The 27,219-nt window shown below is 40.1% G+C and overlaps 1 protein-coding gene across 2 annotated transcripts in view; it reads right to left on the reverse strand.

Annotated features, from left to right (window-relative positions):
• The window catches only part of LOC134340275 (integrin alpha-3-like), a 150,785-nt gene that overhangs the window by 3,007 nt on the left and 120,559 nt on the right, over nt 1-27,219 (reverse strand). For both annotated transcript variants that reach the window (XM_063037311.1, XM_063037310.1), the window contains 9 exons: nt 25,173-25,252; nt 23,971-24,048; nt 22,147-22,249; nt 16,371-16,547; nt 11,116-11,229; nt 7,590-7,706; nt 6,728-6,826; nt 4,582-4,707; nt 1,820-1,961 (listed from right to left, as the gene is read on the reverse strand). In XM_063037311.1, the coding sequence (XP_062893381.1) occupies nt 1,851-1,961; nt 4,582-4,707; nt 6,728-6,826; nt 7,590-7,706; nt 11,116-11,229; nt 16,371-16,547; nt 22,147-22,249; nt 23,971-24,048; nt 25,173-25,252 (1,005 nt within the window). In that variant the 3' untranslated portion in view covers nt 1,820-1,850. The remainder of the gene's footprint in view (nt 1-1,819; nt 1,962-4,581; nt 4,708-6,727; nt 6,827-7,589; nt 7,707-11,115; nt 11,230-16,370; nt 16,548-22,146; nt 22,250-23,970; nt 24,049-25,172; nt 25,253-27,219) is intronic.

Below are 27,219 nucleotides of genomic sequence, written 5' to 3' on the forward strand. Positions count from 1 at the left end.
AAAAGACCTGATCATTGAAGATTTAGCTAGGAGCGTTGAATGAAGATTGAATATTGATTCAGAGAAAAATGGGACAATGAGCTGTGACAGAAGGATAGGGAAGATTCCAGAGAAATAATGGAAAAAAGTTACACATACAGTAAAGAGGATCATTTTAAAACCATTGTGGTGAAAAACAGAGATGCAAAGAAGCATCTGTGAATCCTGGTTTAATTGGTAACCAGGCTTAATAATATAGAACAGAACTGTTGATTCCTGGTTGTTCTTTCATCCAGCAACATTTGGGAAAGTATAAAAGAAAATGAGAGGTTAGTAAACTAACACACAGTACAATGGTAAAAAAAATTCTTTCCAAGGAAGGTCTCTGTAATCAAAACAGGAAATTAAGCAAAATGTAGACAACGAAGAGATTATCTGTCAGCAAGAGTAAAAAATGCAATTAGTAAAATAGGGAAGAAAATCAGAAAAACCAGGCATCTGTTAGAGAAAGGAACTTAGAGAATTAGTCTGTTCCATGTGGAGGAAATGGCAAGAAGAACAAGAGTTGGACATGAAACAGGGTAAAGCAATCCTTTTTCCTGCGGTTTCTTTGGGCAGAGGAAAAATTCAGTACATAGAATTGGTTAGAATTTTGACACCTATCAAAAATAATGCAAATATAGCTGAGAAAGGAAATAATCCAAGCAATTCCAGTTTTAAAAATGAGCATCAACATCACAATTTATTTTTCCTAAGTCAATTTTATGGGATTCCCAAGACCAATAATGAAATTTTCTTCATTAAACTGCCAAGGCATTAAAAGGTTAAAAAAAACACCCTAATCATTTCTGAAACTGAAAATTTCAAACTCAGCAAAATTGACAGAACATTAACCAGAAGACTCTCTCAGCTACTAATGACCATATTATAAATAAGGAAATGTATAGATAATGGCAAGGTCATGATCGGGCACAATGAATCCCTTCACTGTCAAAACAGACATGATATTTAGCATAGATTTTTTTCAAAATCAACGCTAAACTTTGAAGGAAAACAACAGGAAAAGGGATAAAATTCGATGGCATTGTCTTCTGTGATGTGTTTGGTTCTGGTGACATAGCTGTAGGGCAGGGTTGAATGACGAGCTGTTTTCCTCCCCACCAGAATCATATGCTTTGACTCAGCCAGATATCATAATATATAAAGCACATTTAATTTGGCAACATGTTTGATTATCTGGAAAGAATCCTCACAGATAAACAAAATTTGACAGTGACCCACATAAAACTGAGAAATGGGATGAACCTCAAATGCTTCTTTAGCCAGTTTGGACAAGCTGGGTGAATACCTCTTCTGCAACATAGGTTTTTATGTTCCCAAGGAATTATTAGAGCAGATGACCAAATACATGGCCAGTAAGGTAGGTTTTAAGGTTACTTCGACAAAGGAGAGTGAGGCACAGAGGCTTAGGAAGGAAACTCCAGAATGTGGGTCGTGGCAATTAACCTCTGAAATGAACTTTGGGGAATTATGCAAGGATGGTTCATTCCTCAAAATCACTTCGTTATTTTCAGAGTGTGAAGATGAGGAATAAATATAGGAAAACTTGTACTGTGATTTGTTTTGCAAAATAAAAAATGATGTGAAGAAATACAGAAAGTAAAAATTACCTTATTTTTGCAACAACGAGATTTAGAAAGAAAACATAGCAACAGTCATTCCTGGAGTAAATGAAATTGTTATAAAGAATAACAGACAGCTACACAATATTGGATTACAATATAATAGATCCCAAACACTTCCCTACCCAACCTTATTCTGCCACTGCATGCTCTATTACCAAAAATAGCAGGAGGTGAGGTTGACCAGCACTAGTCATTATCAGTAAGACGCTTAGTTTCTGAGGGCTGAGTCTTGATTTCAGCCTTTTGCTCTTTGGCTTCATACATAGCTCGTGTGTTCGCTCTCTTGAAGAAACCACACTATAAAGAAGGAAGTTATTCAATTAAAATTATCAACAAAACATGTATTTTACAAAAACACACATACTCAGTACTTTCTGTTCTCAAACTAATTATGGATGAGGATATCCTGCAAATTTATCATGAAGTAAGCTCCATAAGCTGGTTACTGCATGTGACATCAGCCGTCAAATTAGCTTTTACTTTTTAAATGTGATGAGGCTTTCTGCCTCCAACATTAAATCATTCAGAAGTTCCAAATCTTCCAGGTGAAAATTTTTCCTTTTCACCCCTTTCTTCTTTCTAGCAATGACTTTAAATGTATGCCTCTTGGATTTTGAAATCCTGCTAAAGGAAATACGGTACTCTATTTACTCTATTTTTATACACCTCACCTCCCCTCACATTCCTCTTTTCCAATTGAAACAACCCCAGCCTATCCAGTATTTATTGATATCTAAAAGTTTCCATTCCTTTGTAGCATCCTTGTAAACCTTCTCTGCACCCTTTCACATCTATCGTGTCATGTGGTGACCAGAACCAAAATTGTAAACAACTGTGGTCTTTTAGCAAAACTCTTAAGTTTTATGCCTTGGCAAAATAGAGCATCCCATATGCCTTTTTGACCATCTTTTTGACTTGTCGATTCCCTTTAAGGATACATGAACTTACAGTCCAAGGATATTCTGCTCCTCCAAAGCCTTCTATCCTTCTATTTATTGTGTATTGCTGGTCTTGTTACACTTCTCCAAATGCATTTTGTCATACTTCACAAGACTGAGTTCCTTTACCACCTTACTATTCAACTGAACAGACCAATTTTATCTTCCTGCAGCTGAACGTTTCTCCCTCACTGTCAACCACACAATCAAATTGTAAAAAATAAATATTTGGCCATTGTATGCAGAACTATACCACCATATTAATTATGGACGGGAAAATCTGGATAACTAGTGTTCAAAACTCATTTTACTCTTTGTTACATGAATGTAAACTGTAGCTTTAGTAACTCCTTTAATTGCAAAGTTGATCACTAAATCCAAGGGGGGGGGGACATCGAAATCCAAATCCCTCCTTATTTATCAAAATGAAGCTAATGAAACAGTTATATCTACTCAAATAGAAACATAGGCAATATTTAGCAATGGGTTTTCAATTCTTTACATTCTAATGTAAAATCAATCAAAACATCACTTTGCATTTTCACTGTATGGGTTGAAACTAACACAAGGTAAAGCAGAGCTACATTAGATTCTTTATCCAGAAATGTTAGAACATATAAACAAGTATTGGTCACCATGTTACCTTAGGCAATATAGCAACACTTCAAGTAAACCAGCTGAAATAAATGGCAGACTATATATAGTACATATTTGTGCTTGTTCATACTATTATATAATTATGTCAATAAAATCCCTCTTGCATTTATGAGTTATCACACAAACAGCAAAATCAGTGAAAAGATAATCACTGTTTGTGCAATACTTTGCTCTCATTTCTATGTTATAAACTTTAGACAGAATTCAGCTCATAGCAATCACAACAAAATGTAACATTCAAATTCAATCACTAATTAGTTATAAGTAATTTCATTAAACTAAATAATACAGTCACACAGTAATTTGCATTTATGTTTCACTGTACACATCTCGCTTGAGCAGGAAGTCCAGGTGCACTGTGGTTAGCTTGGAGCAGGTGAGCATTGCACTTGAATGATAAAATTCTATAGTTAATCGATAAATAATCAAGTGCTGTGAGGTTTGTAAAGCAATGATATGATCACTTTTTCAAACAATATATTTGTTTGTCTGATATGGGCCCATGGTCTAAATACTTAATTCTTTCTCACCCTCCAGATTTTTTCTAAATATTACCCTTGAGGGAACATTTCCCAAATAGACCAAACATCATTATATACAGTACATTATCAATACCATCATTTCTTGTGCTTGTAGTTTAAATTATTAATTTAATTGTTTATGTAGCACAGTTATCACAAAGTTAGGATAATAAATGATTCATCAATCAGATATTCTGCATAATTTTCTATGCACAGAGGTAGTATGAACAAAAATATTGTTCTTGCTCTTTGCCTGCAAGACAACCATAATGATATTGTCACTTATTTCCTCCAGTCTAGTGCTGAAGAGATTAGAAATAATTACCAGAGCTCAATCCTAAAAATGATCACATCTTCAAGAGGATGATTAATAAGGCAAAAATAACCTTTCTTTCTTTTTAAATTTTGGCAATAGTGCAAGGGTGAATTTCACAGCCATTTCTTCTAATAGGTTTGCCTTGACATAGCTTCCATCAATTTCCTTATATTACATCATGATGATGATCAATATTTTACAGTGTTTAAAGAAGCAATGCAGATCTGTAGTAATGGGGGAGTGTACATTAATATAGGCTAACGGCAGAAATTGTTTACTAGGTTGATATTGTGTACATATTTCTTTCCAAGAATTATCTATTTGTAAAAGGAAGCTGATAAATATCTAGATCGTATCAATGTCAAGTTATCTTTCCTATATTTGGTAAGTTTTTTTCAGCTCCTGATACTCATGGCTCTTCAAGCTAATTTAAACTCCACATTTACAGAATAATTACAGGCTCATGGAAATAAAGTATGACATACCTTCCATAGTAGGAGTATTATGATACTCAGCAGTGCAACTCCTGCCAACACAGCCACTGCAATGACCCATTCAGAGATCACGTAAGGTGGTTCTTCATCAACTTGGGATTCAATATTGAGAATCACCTGGATTAAAGAAAGTAGCCATCAAAATTGATTCATGAGAACTTTTAAACAGAGAGGTGTCAGCCACCCTTTCAGTTTTGTAGGGTGAAATTTTCTGTCTTCTCCTTTGTGATGTGGAAAATCACATTTTAACAACATTTATAAGAGGTCATATTATGAAACACAAGTTCTGCTTCATTCAGCAAAAATGGGCAGTAGATCTGCTGATTTATTTCTTCATGATTGTGCATAAAAATATTAGTTGCAAATGATTTGTTTTGCAGGCTTTTTTTTGCTAATGGATGTACTGGTTCTGAGTTAAAGATACTGTATTTTAATAACTAAACTTGGATAAAATTACTCTGCATCCACTTTGATATGCTTCTGGATATCATCCTGTCATAGACATTTTAAAATCCAATGTAAGAATGGACTTACTTTGGAACTGGCTTAAAAATATAGACAGTGCACACAATCATAGATTATGTTATGAACACATTAGCAATAAATGTTTGAAGTTTTGATTGCAGGGGCTTATAATGTAAAGTTTTTTTGTGAGATGTTTTCAAAACTTAAATGTATTACATTCAATTTGGACATTTCAGCATTCAGCCAGAACTTGCTCAAGTAACCAGGAAACAAGTGTCACTTCCTCAGAATCAGAAGACAGATTGCACCAACCCAGAATTCAGTAGAGCACAGAGTCTTGTTACGCAGCTGCTACATGTAAACTTAAACAAGAGGTTATTACAACTCTTCTGGAGCTTTTTAGCCTCAAAGAGGTGGATGATCAGCTCATCTAAGCTGCGGTTATCTCAAGTGCTGCACATGGTAGCTATGCAAACTTCACCTGTGCAGTCAGATCTGATGGGGAGGGCCAGACTCATGAAATCTTGGTACTTGTTTGTGAGTTCTGGTGATGAGGTATTTTCCCAATTTACTGGCAGACTGCTGGGAAAACCATCCAACATAATCTATCATGTCCTTCTTCTGCAGGATATTCCATGCTGAGCACTGCCCAATAGACTTGTGATAAATGACATCTTCTCCATAAAAAAACTTTTCTATGAAGGACAGGTAGGCAGCAGGGTCCAATCAAATAAAGCATTGTTCAGTAGTGAGTCTCACTTTCAACCTCATTATCATCTCTATTACCAAAATATTAACATGGAAGAATATTGTCATGTCACCCGACACTAAAATGGTCATCCGCCCTTTTTTACCTCATCATGACCCTTTTAATAACCTTACTGCCAGCCTTCTACCTTGTACATTCTATGAATTTAAAATTCAGGAGTCTCATCATCCATCACCTATGCTTACTGAAGTAGATTGGATACCAGCATAAAATACATATCTTGTGAAAGAATTTATCTGTCGCCATGTGCATTGAACTTACAACGTAGTTAAATGCCTGTGGCCACAGATAAATTCATTTTCTTTTTTACTCCTTTTCCCAAAATCCATTCCACAAGAAGAAATAAAAAGCAAATTTCAAGAGGCTGAGTACCACTTTTTACAAAAAAACTCAATGCTGGAGATAGAGGTAAACTTTTTACCTTGTCATGTTTAAGATTTGTTTATTAAGCCCCCCATTACCTGCCCTCTCCAACACTAACTTTCTGCAGCCAATAACCATCTAAAATTCTGGCATTCTTCCAGTTCTGGCCACTTGCACGTCACTGATTTTCTTTTATGCACTAAAGGTTTGAGGGTTCAAATTAATATATTGTCCACCTGATTGCCTCTTATTTCCATCCTTTAAAAATAACTGCTTTAAAATCTGCTCTGTGACCAAACTTTCGATCACTTATCTCCGTGGCTCTTTATGTGACTCATGTTATTTGATGCTGCTCCTGTGAAGCATCGTGGGAAATTTTATTCCATGAAACATGCTACGTAAAAGTAAATTGTTGTACTTGATTTGGTCAGATAGCTAGAATTAATCAGTTGCTTTGATGTTTAATGTGCTCAGTAAAAAAGATTGTGATTCATAACCATTTAAAATTTTGTTGATGAAGGAAGATCCAAAAGGACTCACTTTTGCATTTGATTGTCTCATTTTGATTGTGGTTATATTTGTTCTTAGGTGCAAGGAAGCCTCCAGGTACACAGAAATCCGGCTGTAATCCCTGAATTCCTAGAATAGGAAAATACATTTTAAAATACTATTACTGCGAATTTTGTCAGCACCTGCAGAAGCCTGATACACAATGTCAGTAAAATCGGGCTCAAAAATATTTTGTTTCAGTGGCCAGTGCTGGGCAATTTAGTAACACCCAGAAGTCAATACCTCTTGCATCACTTAGTAGGCCTTAATATGGCATAAAGATATGATCTGAATGTCAGATATCAGATAAGCTTGGGGTCAGCGCAGGGTTGTTGGTGGGCTTGTAGGGAAATATAATCCAGACAAGTGTAGAGATTTGTGTGGAAGAACAGAAGAGTACAATCAGTAGTAGGGTAGTGGGATTTACTCAAGTCAGTTCCTACTTAGGAGCTGCTCAGGAAAGACCTGTTTAAATCACGAGAAAATTAAAAATTCTGAATGTTTCCTGCAGCCATTAAACCTATATACTTGTATCCAGAGTTCATCATATATCAGATGCCAGAGAACCCTGGAACAAAACTTTGTAACCCACATAGCAAGTTTTATTTAAGTATGTGAGTAAGTAAGTATTTAAAGGTTATTTAAGTATTGAGGCAAACAAGCAAGCTTGGCCACTGGGTGTGGCAGGATACAAAACAAATAGATGGTTTGCTGCCAGAGGACAAATTGTGGGATTACTGAAATATTCAGTCAAAGTTTGTACGCATTGTATGATTATAGATCAACGTTAGAAACAGCTCTGAATTGGAATTCAGAAGGAATCCCCATTCATTTTGCAGGATTCAATCTGTACCTCAAGAAACGTGCTATTCCATAGTCGTGCTCGGAGCGTAACTGTAGCCTTTTTAGTCATATTGCGTAGCAGACAATTGAATCGCTTGCATCGGGCTGTGCGTTTGTCTTTGCATTCCTGTCAAAAGCAGAATGTGAAATAGCATATTACAGACATGTATACCTGTGTTTGGAATTTAAACTGTAGCAGAGCTGCAGTCATAAAAATGCAACCACTTAATAAATACTGTTTCATATACCTCACAATAGTTTTTTGTGATTTAATTGTTGCTTGGATAAGGGCAGCTCAATAACCCTCAAGAAGCTAGGTGCTATGTGGATAATTAGCTGCTTTGCTACTGATCTAACCACCACAGTATACATTAATTCCCTCCCTCAACAGAGCACACTGGCTGCAATATGTACCAATCACAAAATGCACAGCATTCCTCACCCACTTGACACTAAAATAGCACCTGCCAAAGCTATGATCTCTACCACTAAGAAATGTAAGGTTAGCAATCCCATGGGAACACCGCCACTTTTAAATTCCCCTCCAGGTCACATAACATTCTTTCTTTTCTTTTTAAATCTTTTTATTAAATAAGTATACAAAAAGGTAAGCCATATAGACACTAATACACTGTTAGAATATAATAAAATTACAGAAGATATTAATACAAAAAAAAACTACAAACAATGTAATTTAAACATAACATACCAAGGTAACATAATAGTATACTAATTTTATATATATATCAATAGAGAAAAGGAAAAAAAAACCCAAAAAAAAACCCACCGTGCAACTAACTAAAAGCAAAGCAAAGCAATGGGCTAACTTGAAACCAAACAGAGTTAAACTTAAAATCACGTCCTCAATCCCGACCTCCATTAAAAACAGTAAAAAAAAACAAGGGTATATATTACATTAAATGAAAATATCGAATAAAAGATCTCCAAGTCTGTTCAAATTTAAATGAGGAGTCATAAAGATTGCTTCTAATTTTCTCCAGATTCAAGCATAATATCGTCTGAGAAAACCAAAAAAAGGTAGTTGGAGCATTAAGCTCTTTCCAATGTTGTAAAATACATCTTTTCGCCATTAAAGTAAGAAATGCAATCATTCTACGGGCTGAAGGGGAGAGATTACTGGAAATTTTAGGTAGTCCAAAGATAGCAGTAATAGGGTGAGGAGAGATATCTATATTCAATACCTTGGAGATAATATTAAAAATGTCTCTCCAAAAAGTTTCCAAAGTAGGGCAAGACCAAAACATATGAGTTAAAGAGGCTATCTGCCCCGGACATCTATCACAAAAAGGATTAATATGAGAATAAAAGCGCGCTAACTTATCTTTGGACATATGTGCTCTATGAACAACTTTAAATTGAATTAGGGGGTGTTTAGCACAGATAGAGGAAGTATTGACTAATTGTAAAATCTGCCCCCAGTCATCCACGGAAATGGTAAACCCCAATTCCTGTTCCCAATCTACCCTAATCTTATCAAATGGAGCTTTCCTAAGTTTCATAATAATATTATAAATCATAGCCGATGCACCTTTCTGACATGGATTAAGGTTGATTATAGTATCTAAAATGTATGTAGGAGGAAGCATTGGAAAGGAAGAAAGTATAGTACTTAGGAAATTTCTAACTTGTAGATATCTAAAAAAATGTATTCTTGATAAGTTATATTTATTAGATAATTGTTCAAAAGACATAAGGGAACCATCTAAAAATAAATCCAAAAACCGTGAAATACCCTTAGTCTTCCAAGTTTGAAAAGCACGATCCGTAAAAGAGGGAGAAAAAAATATGTTACCTAAAATAGGAATCGCTAACCCAAATTGATTAAGATCAAAAAATTTTCTGAATTGAAACCAAATACGCAAGGTATATTTAACTATCGGGTTAGACACCTGTTTAAGGCGTTTCCAATCAAAAGGAAGAGAGGAACCTAAAATAGAGCCAAGTGTAAAACCCTGAACAGATTGTAATTCCAATACTACCCATTTAGGAATAGATAGTATATCCTGGTCCAGTAACCAGAATTTCATATCTCGAATATTAATTGCCCAATAATAAAATCTAAAGTTAGGTAATGCTAAGCCTCCATCTCTCTTAGCTTTCTGTAAATGTATTTTACCCAGTCTCGGGTTTTTATTCTGCCAAATAAATGAAGAAATTTTGGAGTCAACTTTGTCAAAAAAAGATTTTGGAACAAAGATTGGTAATGCCTGAAATATATATAAAAATTTTGGCAAAAAAACATCTTAACTGCATTAATACGACCAATCAAAGTTAAATATAAAGGAAACCATTTAGATGAAAGTTGAGTAATATGGTCTATTAATGGTAAAAAGTTAGTCTTAAATAAATCTTTGTATTTACAAGTAATTTTAATCCCAAGATATGAAAAATAATTATTAATCAATTTAAATGGAAATTTATAATATAAGGGAAGTTGTTTATTAATCGGAAAGAGTTCACTCTTACTAAGATTTAATTTATAACCTGAAAAAAGACCAAATTGTGCTAATAACTCTAAAACAGCCGGGATGGATTTTTGGGGATTAGAAATATATAAAAGTAAGTCATCAGCATAGAGTGATAATTTATGGGACTTTAAGCCCCGAGTTATCCCAGTAATATTTGGAGATTCTCGACTGGCAATTGCAAGAGGTTCTAATGCAATATCAAATAATAAGGGACTAAGAGGACAACCTTGTCGAGTACCTCGAAAAAGAGGGAAAAAAGGTGAACTTAAAGAGTTAGTACGATAACATTCTAACTTGGAAATATATCTCTTACCCTTCATGGATGCTGATTTTAAATCCTGCAGCTCCCTGACCAAGAGCATTGTAGGATTATCTTCACTAGAGGAACTGTAGCAGTGCATCATCAGTTCTTAAGGGCAATCAGAAATGGGGAATAAATACTGCCTTGCCAGAAATGACCAGATTCCAAACATAAATACTTTTAATAAAACATCGAGCAATACAGCAAAGTACAGGCCCTTTAGTCCACAATGTTGAGCTGACCTTTTAATCCACTCTAAGATCAAACTAACCCTTCACTCCCACATGGCCCTCCATTTTCCTTTCATCCATGTGCCTATCTGAGAGTCTCTTAAATGTTCCTAATGTATCTGTCTCTAGCACCACCCCTGACAGTATGTTCTACGTGCCTACCACTCCATATAAAAAAAGAGCTATCTCCGATAACCACCGCCCCCCATTACTCCCCTCAATCACCTTAAAATTATATCCTCATATTTGAAATCCATTTTACACTTCCTCTCAGGTATGCAGAATTTTTACTGGAGTGTAGAGTATAATTATTACGATGGACTAGATGGATGAGAGGAACTTTTTTGCTTTTCATTGTCAGCTCGAGTGGATGTCCATATTCCATTACCAGAAACTATGTTATAATTATGTGAATAACCAAATATATTTTTCCAGAAAATCTGAAGAAAATGCAAATACATTGCTTTCACATTCATAGTCTGGATGATTCCTTCATTTTCCTCGTTACATACTTACTAGCTGTAATTCGCCTTTTCCTTTATTCATTATGGTCAGTTTTCTGAGCTCATTGGCAGCTGGAAGTGCTACATCTCGTTTTGTTCTTACTGGCTGTGTAGTTTGATTATTCCTCTGAAGAAAAAAAAATCTAAGTTAATACAAATCTAACAGCATAAAAGTGTTGCCGCGTGGCCAAGTGGATAAGACGTCCGTCTAGTGATTTGAAGGTCACTTGTTCCAGCCTTGGCTGAGGCAGCGTGTATGTCCTTGAGCAAGGCACATAACCACACATTACTCTGCGACGAAACCGGTGCCAAGCTGTATGGGTCCTAATGCCCTTCCCTTGGACAACATTGGTGGCGTGGAGAGGGGAGACTTGCAGCATGGGCGACTGCTGGTCTTCCATACAACCTTGCCAAGGCCTGCGCCCTGGAAACTTTCCAAGGCGCAAATCCATGGTCTCATGAGACTAATGGATGCCTATTAAAAAGTCATTTTGTGCATGCATATCTTGCTCTCCAGCATCTAGTGTATCTGTCAGATTTATTATTGGTCGACCAATCTCATCTATCCCCTCCCAGCTGTTATCTCATCTTTTGTTTAGCAGGCCTCTTGCTGACTCAACTTGCCATTTTCTGCATGCAATGTTTATGGAATTTTAATAGTGAAAACGTTTGGCAAGTTGTTGACAAACATTACTTCCTTTGTAACAATGCACATTAATGATTTACAATTTTAAGCTTCTCAATGATAATCATTACTGCTAAATCATTGGAAAATGACAATAAATGGATCTATAAATGTAGCACAATCTGAACAGTACTTTTCTTCTTTTCTCTCTCATGTAGTATGATAGACTGAGAATGGCACTAGCTGCCTGACCACCACTGTTGAATTTGCTATCTGTTTCTATTCTTCTCCTCTGTTCCTCTCCTCCTTGATTCCCCTTTCAACATCTAATTTTGCATCCTATCATTCCACTTCCCAAATCTACAACATCACCTGCCCTCGTCTCCAAGGCAGTTTGAGGCTACTATGGAGAGACCCCTTTAAAAGTACTGAGATATTTCCAATGAGCAATTATATGAACATCATTGCTGCTATTAGCTTAGCAAGCAGCTGTGAAAACCTTAAGTTGTGTTTTACAACCCCTTAAAGAAATAAATGGTGATATGATTTCTTATCACCATAACCTCAAGAATTTGTTTATGACTTCTGATTTGCTATTAACACTATCTTAGTAAACAGAGTACCAAAAATGCCCAAAGTCCATTTTCTAGGCACTGTTCACTCTGACAACTTACGAAGATTATGGTTGTAAATGAATTTCCTCCAACTGACCCAACAGACAGCTGTAGCTCTTTATAGTTATTGTCCATATCAAAGGTGTGCATTTGCTTGTGCTCAAGGCATCTTTGCCATTTTGTGGAATATGTGAAATAGAACTTTATTTTAGGCCTGCTCAGGCCCCCTCACTCAACTTTTTCGAGAGCATATCAACAACTGCATTGAAGCTACTTTCTGCTCTCATACAGAACATGAAAATATCATCACTGTTGCTGCCAATTTCCCTCTGTTTCCATCTTCACGTGGCACACCTCTGACTTTTCCCTTTCCTCCCTGGATCTTCCCAACTTTATTTGAGGGAATAGACTGATTCCCACAGTTTTCGTGACCACATGTCCTCTTATGCTCGTGTTACCCTCTCACCCCAGAAGCCTCCACATTCAACCAATCATCCTTTGCAATTTTCACTCCCTCCCCCTCAGTATTTCAAAGAGATCACTCTCTTTACGACTTCCTGGTTTGATTTTTCATCCCCAGTACTACATCCCAACTTATTGCACTTCTGCATGCAGGCACAGGAGATGAAATACTTTCCACTTCATCTCTTCATTTCCCACCAACCAGACACCAAACACCTTTCCAGGTGAAGTAATGATTCACGTGCAAATCTTCCCATCTAGAATATTGTATTCATGTGCTTTCCTCTGCACTGGAAAATCTAAATGCATATTGAATGACTGTTTTATGGAAAACCTTGTTCAATCTGCAGGACTAACTCTGAGTTTGCAGTCACCTGCACTTTAATTCACCATCCTGCTCTGACCTTATTGTCTGTAGCTTCTAGATTTGTTGTGAAGCCCAAAACAAGCTTGAAGAACAACTTAAATTTTTATGGACATGTTGCAACTTTCAGTCTCAGTACCAAATTCTCCAGTTGAAGGTAACTCACTTTCTTTCTGTCTGTATCAGTTTACCTTCCGTGCTGTAATTGTTATATGGTTATATGGTTATATGTTATATCAGAAACTGGCCATACCTGTGTGTCATCATTTTGAACGTGCCCAGCAAGCCTGACTATGCAGACAGAAAAAGACTTCTATTGAAACAATGACCCATTTGGGCTCATCGTTTCAGCGATGGTCCTTTCATACAAACCATCCATCTCCTATTTTTTAGTACTGAACTAAATGTTTCTAGTCTTTCCTAATTCTGATAGAATGCTCTGGACTGGAAATGTTAACTGCGTCTCTTTTCACAGTTCCTGTCTGACTAAGTGTTTCCAGCTTTTTTTTGTTTATGTTTCATATTTCAGCTATGTACATTTTTTTTGAGTTTCATTATAGTGCTTCTCTCCACATTGGAATCACATTGTTCAAACCTGAGACTCACCAATGCAGCACACTCTACGTGATAACACTTGAAACAGGCTCTGTGGCCTACTGAGTCTGTTGGTACTAATTTACAAGAATCCTGTATTAACCCATTTTTAAATTCACAGCATATTCCAATCAAATCCCACAAAATTTTACTATTCACACACTAGGAGCAATTTACAGTAGCAAGTTAACCTATTAAGTCACAACTCTGGGATGTGAGAGGAAATCAGGGCACCTGCCGGAAATCCACGGTCACAGGAAGAATGTGCAAACTCTACTTAGGCAGCAACTTGTCATGGTCCGGTCCGTGAAGTCCGCATTCCGGTTCACGGACCGGTCCATCGATCCTTATTCCAGCTTTTCAGGTTTTCCCTTGTTCTATTGGTGCCTTAATTGAGGCACATGATTCTCATTTGGGCTGGCTACATAAACAGCTCCTGGGTTCAGCTTCAGTTGCTGGACCGTTCCTTCCCCTTCCCCTTCCTTCTGAAACCTCGCCTGTAATGCTGTCAGGTTCAACCGCCAGGGCAAGACCGGGGCCTTGCTGTGTCTAGATAAGGAACTGTCTTTTGTTGTCTGGAACTCTCTCTTTGTGTCCTTGCCTTCGCAAGGTAGGTCCGTCCGTTTGCCGCTACCTTGAGTTGGGAACTGTCCGTGTCTGCGCCTTCGCTATGTAGGTCCGGCTGTTTTCTGCTACCTTGAGTTGGGAACTGTCTCTGTGTCCATGCTTTCGCTAGGTAGGTCCGGCCGTTTGCTGCTACCTAGAGTTGGGAACCATCTCTGTGTCCATGCAGTTGCTAGGTACGTCCGGCCGTTTGCCGCTACCTTGACTGGAGATCTGTCTCTCACTGTTCTGTGTATGAGTCCCGGCCCTATGTCCTGCTCCCTAGGAGGGGTCCTGGCTCTGTGCTCCATGTTCCTGTTCTTCCTCAACCAAGGCTCTGCATTCCTGTTCTCCCTCAACCAAGGCTCTGCGTTCCAGTCTCCCAAGTCCAAGTCTTAGCTTCGTGTCCTCATCCAGTTCTGGTCCCGCGTCCTGCCGCCACGTCCAGTCCTGTTGCCTTGCCATGTCTTGTCCTTGCCTGGATCAGGAGTCTGAGCCCGAGTCAAGACCCAGGTTCTGGGATCCTGTCCAGTCTCTGGCTCGGAGTCCTTGTCCAGGTTCCAAGTTCCTTGTTCCTCGTCCAGGTCCCACTTTCCTAGTCTAGTCCTAGCCCAGGCCCTGTATCCTAGTCTCGTCCAGGGCCTGTGTCTTGTCCAGCGTTGTTTCTTCCCCACTTCCTTTGTTTTCTTGACACACCTAGTCCTGTTCCTAGTACTTCAGTGTCTGTGTCTTGCATTTGGGTCCACTCCCAGCACCCACCTTATGACACAGCTAGTTCTACTAGCTGTACCACTGTGCTGCCCAACACTTAATGCTTTCTTTTCAAGGTGTGGATGACTGGAATTTTTGTTTGTCAAGAAGTGTTAGAGAAATCCTGCATTTTTCTAGTGTGGCAAATATATGGAGCCAATTTCCAGTGGAGGTTATCTAAATTTTGCGAATACATAGAAGACCTTGGTTGAAGGTAGTGTTGTGAATTGACAGTGATGGCTGAGCCTAGATGGATCACAATGGTTCCTATGTTGTGAGAGAACTACCTTTTGTGGAAAAGGTAGTTGTCCATGTTTTAATCTCTAGATTACACATTTGCCAGTGCTTTACTTGATTCCATTTTTCAGTAGTCTAGAGAAAATTATACAGAGCTTTCCCACATGGGATTTATTAAGAAGGGTGGAGTTTACAGCCTGGCTTGAGAACGAATCTGTCTTGAGTGGTGGATATCAACCCATAAATGCTTCCTTTGACCTTTTCTGATTTGTCATAAATGGTATCCTGCCTCTGGATCACTGTGTCCTTGTCACACATCCTACTTTCCAGGAATATCCCAAGCAAAATAATTTGCAGTATCCATACTTAAATGGTGCATGAAAATGATGAAGATACCTTTTAATAAGAGTCAAGCTTGGTTTAAATAAAGAAATCCTCTTTTAGAGGAAAATGGAAATAATAGCAAAGCTAGTGGAGCAACTGCCTCTAAACACTGGGCACTTAAGTTTGATCGTAATCTTGGGTGATGTCCATGTGGAGATTGCACGTTCTCCCCATGACAACATGAGTTTCTCCCAGGTGCTCAGGTTTCCTTCCACATTCCAAAGATATGCAAATTGGTAAGTGAACTGGTCATTGTAAATTGCTCATAGTGTGGCAACGGGTGATACAATCTGGGGGGCGGGGGTGGAGGCTAAGGAGAATGACCAAAAGAAGGAATTGAAGGAGGATTAATGCAAATGGGTGTTGATGTTTGGCACAGACTCGATGTTTGGCACAGACTCACTGTTTCCGTGTTGTATCTTTGCCTAGATTAAACTAGGGCTTCATTTTGCAACTTTAATCTCTCAGCAAGTTAGTTACAGTAGTTATTTGCCAACTTTGAATATTTATACTGGAACCTAAATCAAGTTTCTACTGTGTTTGGAGTTTCAAATAGCCAGGTTGCTCTGGAAATGTCAATAGAGCCAGTAAGATATATAATTACAATAATAAATATGGAGAAAATATGTAAATACCTTTAAATTCAGTTCATTCACGGTATACCCATCTGGTGTACAGTATCGCTCTTCTGTTCCATTCATTTCAATTTCAGTGAGGTACAGCAACCACTTTCCATTACTGATTTCATATGGCCAATTAATAGTGAGGTAAAGCACTCCTAGGTCACCCAACGGATCGCCGTGATTCTCCACCTGTAGGAGTTTACAACAGGATTAACAGCATGGCTCACTTTACTACATCCAAGCTGTGACCTACTGGTTGCAATTGCCATTAGAACAGCATATTGGCTCTTACTTCTCAAACAGTTAAGGCCCAATGGCCGGAGCCTGAATCTACAAATCTTTGTGAGCCTGCTGGGGAAGTGTCTGTAAATCCATGAGTGTGCAAGTGGCTTGAGGCTGAAGACGGCCTCTCCTGAGGTTAGACGACTGTGCATGTATGTGGGTGGGAAGATGGGAGGGAGGGAGGAATGAGGCTTATTTTGCAGTTTTTGTCATGGTCCTAACTGAACAGTAGCAGGTATCCAAGTTTTGGCACTCCGATTTCCTTAAGTATGGTTATGTGCCACTGTCCCTTTAAGACTCAGTCTGCCAATTATTGCCTGCCACTTTGCTTCATGGAAAGTCTGTACTTAAAGCTCTCATGCTGAGCATTCAGTGTTCAATTGTAGGAGTTTCATTTCTTGTACTGCTGTGATTCTGAGCCTGAACTTGGGTTCACCACCATCCATAGCTCTCTTGTTACAGTTGTTTGTGTTCTGTGTTTTGCTGAGCATTGTGGGCATACTGGCAACCATGGTCACACTTGTGGGGTGTCCCAGTACATCCTTGGGGTGTGTTGATTGCTAACACAAATGACACATTTAACTGTATGTTATGATGTAGTTGTGATAAACACATCTGAATCTGGACATTACTTTTTGCACTACCTTGATGTACTTCTGTATGGACTTCTATCTCGATTGACAGCACGCAAACAAAAGCTTTTCATTGTGCCTCAGTACATGTGACACTAATAAAGCAATCGATAGGGTAGAAGGCAAGTGATTTGACAAAGATGATGTAATGTGAAAGAGGGTGCACTGAGTATAAACGTCAGGACAGTATGGTGCGGTTGTGAAGCCGCACTTGAAGTATCATTTTCAGTTTTGGTCATTCTGCTACATGAAGGATACCATTAAGCTAGAAAGAGAGTGGGGAGAAAATTACATGGTTATTGCCAGGACTCCTGGAGTTAAGATTATTCACATGGAATTTAGGAGACTGAGGTGGTCTTGTAGAAATGTATAAAATCAATGTTGTACAACTCTATGAGACTGCTCTGAGTAACCTCACCTCTATAATAATGTCGACGTTTCGGGCCGAGACCCTTCATCAGGACGAACGGAAAGAAGAGATAGTAAGAGATTTGAAAGTGGGAGGGGGAGATCCGAAATGATAGGAGAAGACAGGACGAGGAGGGATGAAGCCAAGAGCTGGGAAGTTGATTGGCAAAAGGGATACAAAGCTGGAGAAGGGAGAGGATCATGGGACGGGAGGCCTTGGGAGAAAGAAAGGGGGAGGGGAGCCCAGAGGAAGATACAGGGCAGGCAAGGAGTGATTGTGAGAGGGACAGCGAGAGAGTAAAAAGAGAGGGGGAAAAAAGGGGGGGAATAATAAATAAATAAGGGATGGGGTAAGAAGGGGAGGAGGGGCATTAACGGAAGTTAGAGAAGTCAATGTTCATGCCATCAGGTTGGAGGCTACCCAGACGGAATATAAAGGTGTTGTTCCTCCAACCTGACTGTGGCTTCATCTCAACAACAGAAGACGCCTTGGATAGATATATCAGAATTGGAATGGGACGTGGAATTAAAATGTGTGGCCACTGGGAGATCCTGCTTTCTCTGGCGGACAGAGCGTAGGTGTTCAGCGAAATGATCTCCCAGTCTGCGTTGGGTCTCGCCAATATATAGAAGGCCACATCGGGAGCACCAGACACAGTATATCACACCAGCCGACTCACAGGTGAAGTGTCACCTCACCTGGAAGGACTGTCTGGGGCCCTGAATGGTGGTAAGGGAGGAAGTGTAAGGGCATGTGTAGCACTTGTTCCGCTTACAAGGATAAGTGCCGGGAGGGAGATCGGTGGGGAGGGATCTCCCGTCTCTCCTGTCGAGCTCTGAGGGTGACACTCTCCGCCATGAGGAGGTACCTGGTGTCCCTATCCCACTCCCTTCCACACCTCCGGGTCACTTTCTTCACTGTTTGTAATGGACCTGCCCGTTATTTCATCCTCCGTCGGATCCATGCCTGCAATCACCGTTTCTTTGACTTTGTCATGTTAGGCAAGGATCGCAAGATCTTCCATCTGCAGACCCCAGAGCCTGCTGGCTCCGACGCTAGCAGGCGTGAACTTCGGACCGCGGTCCCCGCCGTTGATCTTGGCAGCTCTACCGACCCAGAGCAAATTCGAAACCCGGACTCCACCACCATCCATGTGGGTTCCAACAACCATGGACACCTTTAAAGCGATTGCGCAGCCTCCAACTGCGACTCCAGCCTTGAACTCCAGGCCGGGTCTTTATGTGCTGCTATTGTGACTCCCGTCTCCCCTTCCCCCACCAATACTCTGCAACCCCGTCTCCCTCAGATCCCATCATCAGCTCCTGGGCCCTCAGAGGCTCCATCTTCCTCTCACCCCAACCCTCCCCCCTCCACTGACACCCCCAGCCTCCCCCCTCCCCCCCGATATCAGCTCTCGTCCATGCCGGGTCTTCACCATCCCCTCCGACCTTCCACTCTCTGAGGCAGAGCGCTCTGTCCTCAGTAAGAGCCTCACCTTTGTCCCCCTTCGCCCACACCTCAGCGAGTTCCGTGTTCGCCATGACGCTGAACTCTTCTTCCTCCGTCTCCGAGCCTACTTCTTCGACAAGGACTCTCCCACCCCCACCAATGACCCCTCCTCCCGTCTTCAACTCTCCTCCTCTTCATGGACACCCTGCTCTGGTCTTCTGCCTGCTCTGGATCTCTTTATTGCTAACTGCCGACGAGACATCAACCGTCTCGACTTCACCGCACCTTGTTCCTATTCCAACCTCACTCCTTCGGAACGCTCTGCTCTCCACTCCCTCCGCACTAATCCTAACCTTACTATTAAACCCGCTGATAAAAGGGGGTGCTGTTGTAGTCTGGCGTACTGACCTCTACCTTGCCGAGGCACAGCGACAACTCGCGGATACCTCCTCTTATTTACCCCTCGATCGTGACCCCACTAAGGAGCACCAGGCCATTGTCTCCCACACTATCAACGACTTTATCCGCTCAGGGGATCTCCCATCCACTGCTACCAACCTTATAGTTCCCACACCCCGCACTTCCCGTTTCTACCTCCTACCCAAGATCCACAAACCTGCCTGTCCTGGCCGACCTATTGTCTCAGCTTGCTCCTGCCCCACTGAACTCATTTCTGCATACCTTGACACGGTTTTATCACCCCTTGTTCAATCCCTTCCGACCTATGTTCGTGACACTTCTCACGCTCTTAAACTTTTCGATGATTTTAAGTTCCCTGGGCCCCACCGCTTTATTTTCACCATGGGTGTCCAGTCCCTATATACTTCCATCCCCCATCAGGAAGGTCTCAAAGCTCTCCGCTTCTTTTTGGATTCCAGACCTAATCATTTCCCCTCTACCACCACTCTGCTCCGTCTAGCAGAATTAGTCCTTACTCTTAATAATTTCTCCTTTGGCTCCTCCCACTTCCTCCAAACTAAAGGTGTAGCTATGGGCACCCGGATGGGTCCGAGCTATGCCTGCCTTTTTGTTGGCTTTATGGAACAATCCATGTTGCAAAGCTATTCTGGTATCTGTCCCCCACTTTTCCTTTGCTACATCGACAACTGCATTGGCGCTGCTTCCTGCACGCATGCTGAGCTCATTGACTTTATTAACTTTGCCTGCAACTTTCACCCTGCCCTCAAGTTTACCTGGTCCATTTCCGACACCTCCCTCCCCTTTCTTTATCTTTCTGTCTCTATCTCTGGAGACAGCTTATCTACTCATGTCTACTATAAACCTCTCCGATGAACCATCTCGTAGGGTCAACGGCCATCTAGCAAACATGTGCCGTGAAGCGCGGAAAGGGCATCCCTTGCATCAAAGCTTGGTCTGGCCATTCACTGCAACAGAACTTCCCCCAGCCGTCTTGGACCCCACCATGCCACTGGATCCGGGAGGGGATGTCGAGAGGATGGGTCTGGACCTGTGCAACCCTCTACTCACCTAAAATCCACTCACGCACACGCTGTTCCTTTCTGAGGAGTGGGGTCAACCCCACTAACTGACTGAAGGGAGCCATCAACATCCTTTGGAATGGATAGCCAGAGAGAGAGAGACTATAAACGTACGGATTCTCACAGCTACCTGGAGTATCCCTCTTCCCACCCTGTCTCTTGCAAAAATGGAATCCCTTTCTCGCAATTCCTCCATCTCCACTGCACCTGCTCTCAGGATGAGGCTTTTCATTCCAGGACGAAGGAGATGTCTTAATTTTCTAAAGAAAGGGGCTTCCCTTCCTCCACCATCAACTCTGCTCTCAAACGCATCTCTCCCATTTCACGCACATCTGCTCTCACTCCATCCTCCCGCAACCCCACTAGGAATAGGGTTCCCCTTGCCCTCACCTACCATTCCATCAGCCTCCGGGTTCAACATATAATTCTCCGTAACTTCCGCCACCTCCAACGGGATCCCACCACTAAGCACATCTTTCTTCCCCCCCTCTGCTTTCTGCAGGGATTGCTCCCTACGCAACTCCCTTGTCCAATCGTCCCCCCCATCCCTCCCCACCAATCTCCCTCCCGGCACTTATCCTTGTAAGTGGAACAAGTGCTACACCTGCCCTTACACTTCTTCCCTCACCTCCATTCAGGGCCCCAGACAGTCCTTCCAGGTGAGGTGACACTTCACCTGTGAGTCGGCTGGGGTGATATACTACGTCCGGTGCTCCTGATGTGGCCTTCTATATATTGGTGAAACCTGATGCAGACTGGGAGACCATTTCACTGAACACCTACGCTCTGTCCGCTAGAGAAAGCAGGATCTCCCAGTGGCCACACATTTTAATTCCACGTCCCCGTCTCTGTCCCTCTCATAATCACTCCTTGCCTGCCCTGTATCTTCCTCTGGGCTCCCCTCCCCCTTTCTTTCTCCCATGGCCTCCTGTCCCATGATCCTCTCCCTTCTCCAGCTCTGTATCCCTTTTGCCAATCAACTTTCCAGCTCTTAGCTTCTTCCCTCCCCCTCCTGTCTTCTCCTATCATTTCAGATCTCTCCCCCTCCACCCCCCCCCACTTTCAATCTCTTACTATCTCTTCTTTCCATTAGTCCTGATGAAGGGTCTCGGCCCAAAATGTCGACTGTACTTCTTCATATAGATGCTGCCTGGGCTGCTGCGTTCACCAGCAACTTTTATGTGTGTTGCTTGAAGTTCCAGCATCTGCAGATTTTCTCGTGTTCGCGTCTTTATAATAATGCATGTTTATGAAAACACTTTCCAACAAAGGTGATATTTTCTAAAGGATTGAATCAGTGGATAAGTAATTTCCAGATTCTAAAACTCACCAACATGGTGAAATATTTGTTACCTATAAATAATAGCAATGTTCATAGTATTACCATATTTCAATGATTTTACTATGAACAGGAAGGAGTATGATCTTCCCCACAGGTGCCTTAGAAGGTGGTTGATATTTCAGTTTTGCACTAATTTATAAACAGAATAATGTCACAATATGAACTCTGCTCTTACCAGAAAAGTGAAGTCCACAGGACTTCCCACATCATCAAATGTTTTCATTCCACTCTCACCCATCACTGTGCCACTGAAATATGTCTTCAGGTTGTTACTTGACCTGATGAAAGAACAGAAAGAAAAAAGACTGTTATTGCACTGGAATTCAAATGACTGCTTTGGTTCATCCAGTGAGAATGATTTGTCAACGGAAGGACAAATAATTAATGATAACTAGCAACAAACTGTCTTGGATAATAGAGGAAATATAAGGTAGCCAACCATGAAGGGGTTATTATGATAGTTAAAAGTTAAAATATGAAATCGGAATTGTATGGAAATCTGCTCCTCACCAACAAACAGAACTCTACATTTAATTTTGCCCCCAAATAGGAAGGATTACAAACACGCCAAGAGTTGCAGAAATTGCTGCATTCCTTTATTAAGTGGCTGATGGAAGGCGTTGAAATGCAGAAATGCAAACTTGGAAGCACCTTCCTGACTAACAAGATACTTTTCTGTGTTCAAGCTTTGTGTGGGTTTAAAGCAGGGGTTCCCCAGCTTTTTCTATGCCATGGACCAATATCATTAATCAAGGGGTCCTTGGACCTCAGGTTGGGAACTCTGGCAGTTACAGAAGTACCCCATGCATCTCAGCTCCAGCAACCTGGGTTCAATCCTGATCTCCAGTGTTGTGTTTGTGACCATGCGGTTTTCCGCTGGATGCTCCAGTTTCCTCCCACATCCAAAATATGTGGATTGGTGGGTAAATTAGTTATTGAAAGTTTTTACAAGTGTGTAGATGTATGGTAGAATCCAGGGCTGAGCTGGTGGTAATGTGGCGAAAATAAAAAGGACTGGGGTAGGATTTGTGTGAAAATGGTGTTTGATGGTTGCGACTGACCTGGTGAGCTGTAAGGGCCTGTGCCTGCACGCTATCTCTCTATGAAGACTGACCATAAACAGCAATGGCATTATTCGATACTGTGGATTTACATGTAGACTACTTCCTTTTTGATGTGTATATAACCCAAGCATAAATATATAATTTACATGAACAAAATATACTAGCTTTAAAATCTAAAACCTAGTTCAGAAGGTTGTTTTGCAATATGCAGCTGAACAAGCTGCAAACAATTCATAATCTTGCAATTTAATCCTGGAATTGTGCCATTGGGCAACTGCACCCTCACTTTAATATATTAAATAATGTTCTGCCTGCCAGAAGAGGGCATCTCGGCCACCTGGTTAAAATGGTGGCAAAGGAGCATGTACCTGGAATACAGCAATAAATGTTCTCCCACTACGTGACACAATTCACACCTTACGTGGGGCTTTAATGTCAGGATTCGTTGAAATGCACAAAATGAGCAGTCAGAGCTTGTTCTGCTTCACAATCATTTCTTTATAAGAACTTAGAAAGTAGGTGTAAAATATACAAATTTTAGCTGTAATTATCAGAATTGTTTGGCGACAATAAAGTATAAAGAACCGTGACGGGAATAGAAATAACGAAGAATGGATATAATTCTGCTTAGAGTGGCTCAGCTATATAACAAACATTATCATTACAATTTCAGTCAGTCGATCCTAAATTCATCATAATAAAATGAGATTTACCTCTGCTTTTATATGTAAAATCAAAAGTTTAGAAATAGAACAGTTAATCTATCTCGTTCACCTACAGTCTAGCAGAACATCAATTAGTTTGTTGAATAATATAAAAAAACTTTCAGGGAGTGATACAAATGATACTTCACTCAAAAATCCGTATAGTATCTCATCAGATCTGTAGCATCTACCAGCGAAAAAGTACATTTAACAGATTGATTAGTTTCTTACCGAACTAGGTTAACTGGTAGTTGAATTTCTATGGGTATCGATGCCTCAACTAAATGTAAATCATTCTGCACACTTTCCCTGTTGGTAAAATAATAAATTAATGTTTTTATAATATTCCACATAAAAGTTACATTCTTGATTTGATGGTCACATAAGTAACAGTGATGTACAAACATCTTGCTTGGGACATAAACTTTATGCTGGTGATTTTCCTTCTTATCTCCTTCCTAAGAGATGTGGTGTGACCTGATGGGCACTTCCATCATTTTAAGTTTTTATTTTAGATTTCCAACATCTGCAGTGTCTTTTGACTTTCAAGATAATCAGTTATTAAGATGACCAAAGCTGTGGCAGAAATATTGAGGATGGCAGTTTTGCACCCAACATGTCAGTCAACATACTGGCTCCTTACAGACCATTGGGAAATTCAAAAAATACACTGATCCTTACTTTTTCAAGGGCATTGCAAATGGGCATTAAGTGCAGGCCTTGCTAATAATGCCTACATCCCATGAGAATAAACAATATTCTTGTATAAGATTTCCTAATTTCTTCCTTTACTGTTTTGGTGCCCCTCATCTCTTAATTAACAGATTTATTCTTCCCTTTTTACATAAGACTAAAACAACACCGTTGCTCCAAGGAGCACTATAAGAAGGCATTCTTACCCTTGGCCATTAGGCTCTATAATGAGTCAACCTATACCCAGGGAAGTGATGACTCCCTCCTGTTAGACTGTTTGAGGTAACTTATTTTTTATTCTTTCTTACTTCTCTTCTAATAGTTGTACATCAGTGCACTTGTAATGCTACTGTGACACTGTAATTTCCTTTGGAATCAATAAAGTATCTATCAATCTAATCAAACCTATTCAAACAAGTACTTGTAAACAGTTCCCTCAAAAACCATCCTCTTTATTCAAGGAAAGAGATACCCCTATCATATTTCTCCTCATCAGTGATTTGATGTGCTTTATAGTTGATGAAAGATTTGCAGACAGGTAACATGGAAGCTGACACTGAGCTCCAGTGTCATTTTAAAACTGCAACATTGGAAGAACCCTCTAGCGTTAGTGCCACAGGTTTCCATAAGGTTATTTTAACTTTACTAAAGAAATTAGGTTATAAAACAAAAGTAACAATGATGAAGAAATATGTTTTGGTTTGGTTTAAATGAAACTGCAAATAAAAACATATGCTTACGTTGCAAGTTTGAGTCCCACAGTGATTTCACTCATATGAAGAGTTATTCCCGTTGTTTCGAAGATTAAAAGGATTTCAGCCTACAAAAGAAAAATGTCACATTCCTGATATATCTCACTTTGTTACCTTTAGAATATTTCTTACCTTACTGCCCCTTACGCAATTCTAAGATAAATAAAGTTTAAATTTGATGTAAATTTCCAATGTAACTCTCCATTCCTGATTTAGCAATCAACAGCAAATGTTCACATAAGAAACAGAAGTAAGCCTGGAATTTCCACATTTATACTGTCCACATTGAAACCCTACATTTAAAAATAGACTTAGGATACTGAGGTTCCATTAAAGGGGTTATAGACTTGTGCATTGAAAAACAGGGTCATTTTAAAAATGTTTTAGATTTGTGACATAATGATTTAATTATTTACTTCAATTACTTTTCTTAATTTCTGAATATCAGAGACATTTAAGCATCATTGACAGGTTTTACAGCTGACCGGGCTGTGAGGCCTTTTCAACTCTACATCTATTCATGGCAGTTTTGGGAGTGGAGCTTGGAACTGCAGTACCAGATGATTGGTTGCCAATGTTTCTGTTTTCTACAGCATTTTCTATATCTCAAAGAAAACTTGTCTCTCCCATATGACATTAATATGACACTCCAATTTTTCCATTAAATCAGTGGGGATTGGGTCAGGATTCCTCCTTGATCAGCACATCTTACAAAGTGCTAATGGTGACATTGTCACCCACATTTACTTTGGAAGAATATTGAGGATCCTGCCACTGAAAACTCAAGACATCAGCCTCCACCACCTCACCAATTGTCCGCTTGAGATCATGCATGACAATTCTCGGTCTTTGAGGCCCAACTGATTCAGGCTTGTGTTTGTGGGTTCTACATTATGTATCGAATAGGCCTGGGCACAATAGACCAACCTAGGTAGCAGTGTCCAGCCAGGGGTAGGGAACAGAGACCAACTTGGGTCTCAGTAGGAGGGACAGCAGAGATCTGCCTTGCCGCAAAGGGCTAACCTGAACGTGGTCACCAGTGACCAGCCTAAGATTAGCTACATCTTTCATTGGCAGCAAATGTAATTTTAAAGCATTCTTTTGAAGAGCTGTTGCAAGCACAATATATTGTAATAATATTCAAACTACCATCCCTGAAATAGCTTCCTTCTCATAATTTACTGTTGTTAGATACAGGCACATGAATGGAACTTAAGGGATTCCCAGATAAAGATAATGTTTTGAAGGACAGTAGTTTAGGAAATGTGACCAGTTTCACAACAAAAGGAGTGGAATATACTTCCCTTAGAGATTACAGCTAGAACTAAACAGTCAGCTCTTATGCATTCTTGCTGATTGGAAAGGAGTGGTTCTTTTTTTGAAATTAATGGCAGGTTCTGTACCATATTTTCTTTTTCACTTATCAAATATCATTTCATACCAAGTTATCAGAGGCAATTTGACCGAGTGAGCCTATACTCATCCAGGGATCTTCTATTATATAAAGGGCTTGGTGTGGCCCCATCCAAAACAAGCCCCACCTGCATCTGTCTTCGATTTTTAGAGATAAAAAGTTGGCGACAGTTTGTTCCTTCAGGAAGAAGAATCCTGCACATCAAATTGGCAAGTAGACTCATGGGATGAAATTCTAGGTTGCAGACCTGGGTTTGCAGTATCTAGCCCTATATTTAGAATACCTGTAATATAGGCATGAATTAATGTCTTAATGAGTTTAGCATAAATGCCAACAGTTAGTTTGATAGTGGAGCATCAGAGATTAAAACATCTGGTTAACCACCGCAAAAACCAACAGAAGGGAGCTGAAGAAAGCATAAAGAGAGAAAAGATGAAATATGAAGGTAAGCAGGTCAATAATATCAACGAGGATACCGAAGTTTTTTTCAGATATATAAAGCATAACAGAGCAGAGTGGATATCAGACCACTGGAAAATGACGCTGGAGAGGTAGTAATGGGGGACAAAGAAATGGCGGACGAACTGAATAAGTATTTTGTGCCAGTCTTCACTGTGGAAG

This window comes from Mobula hypostoma, chromosome X1, assembly GCF_963921235.1.
Source record: "Mobula hypostoma chromosome X1, sMobHyp1.1, whole genome shotgun sequence".
NCBI lineage: Eukaryota > Metazoa > Chordata > Chondrichthyes > Myliobatiformes > Myliobatidae > Mobula > Mobula hypostoma.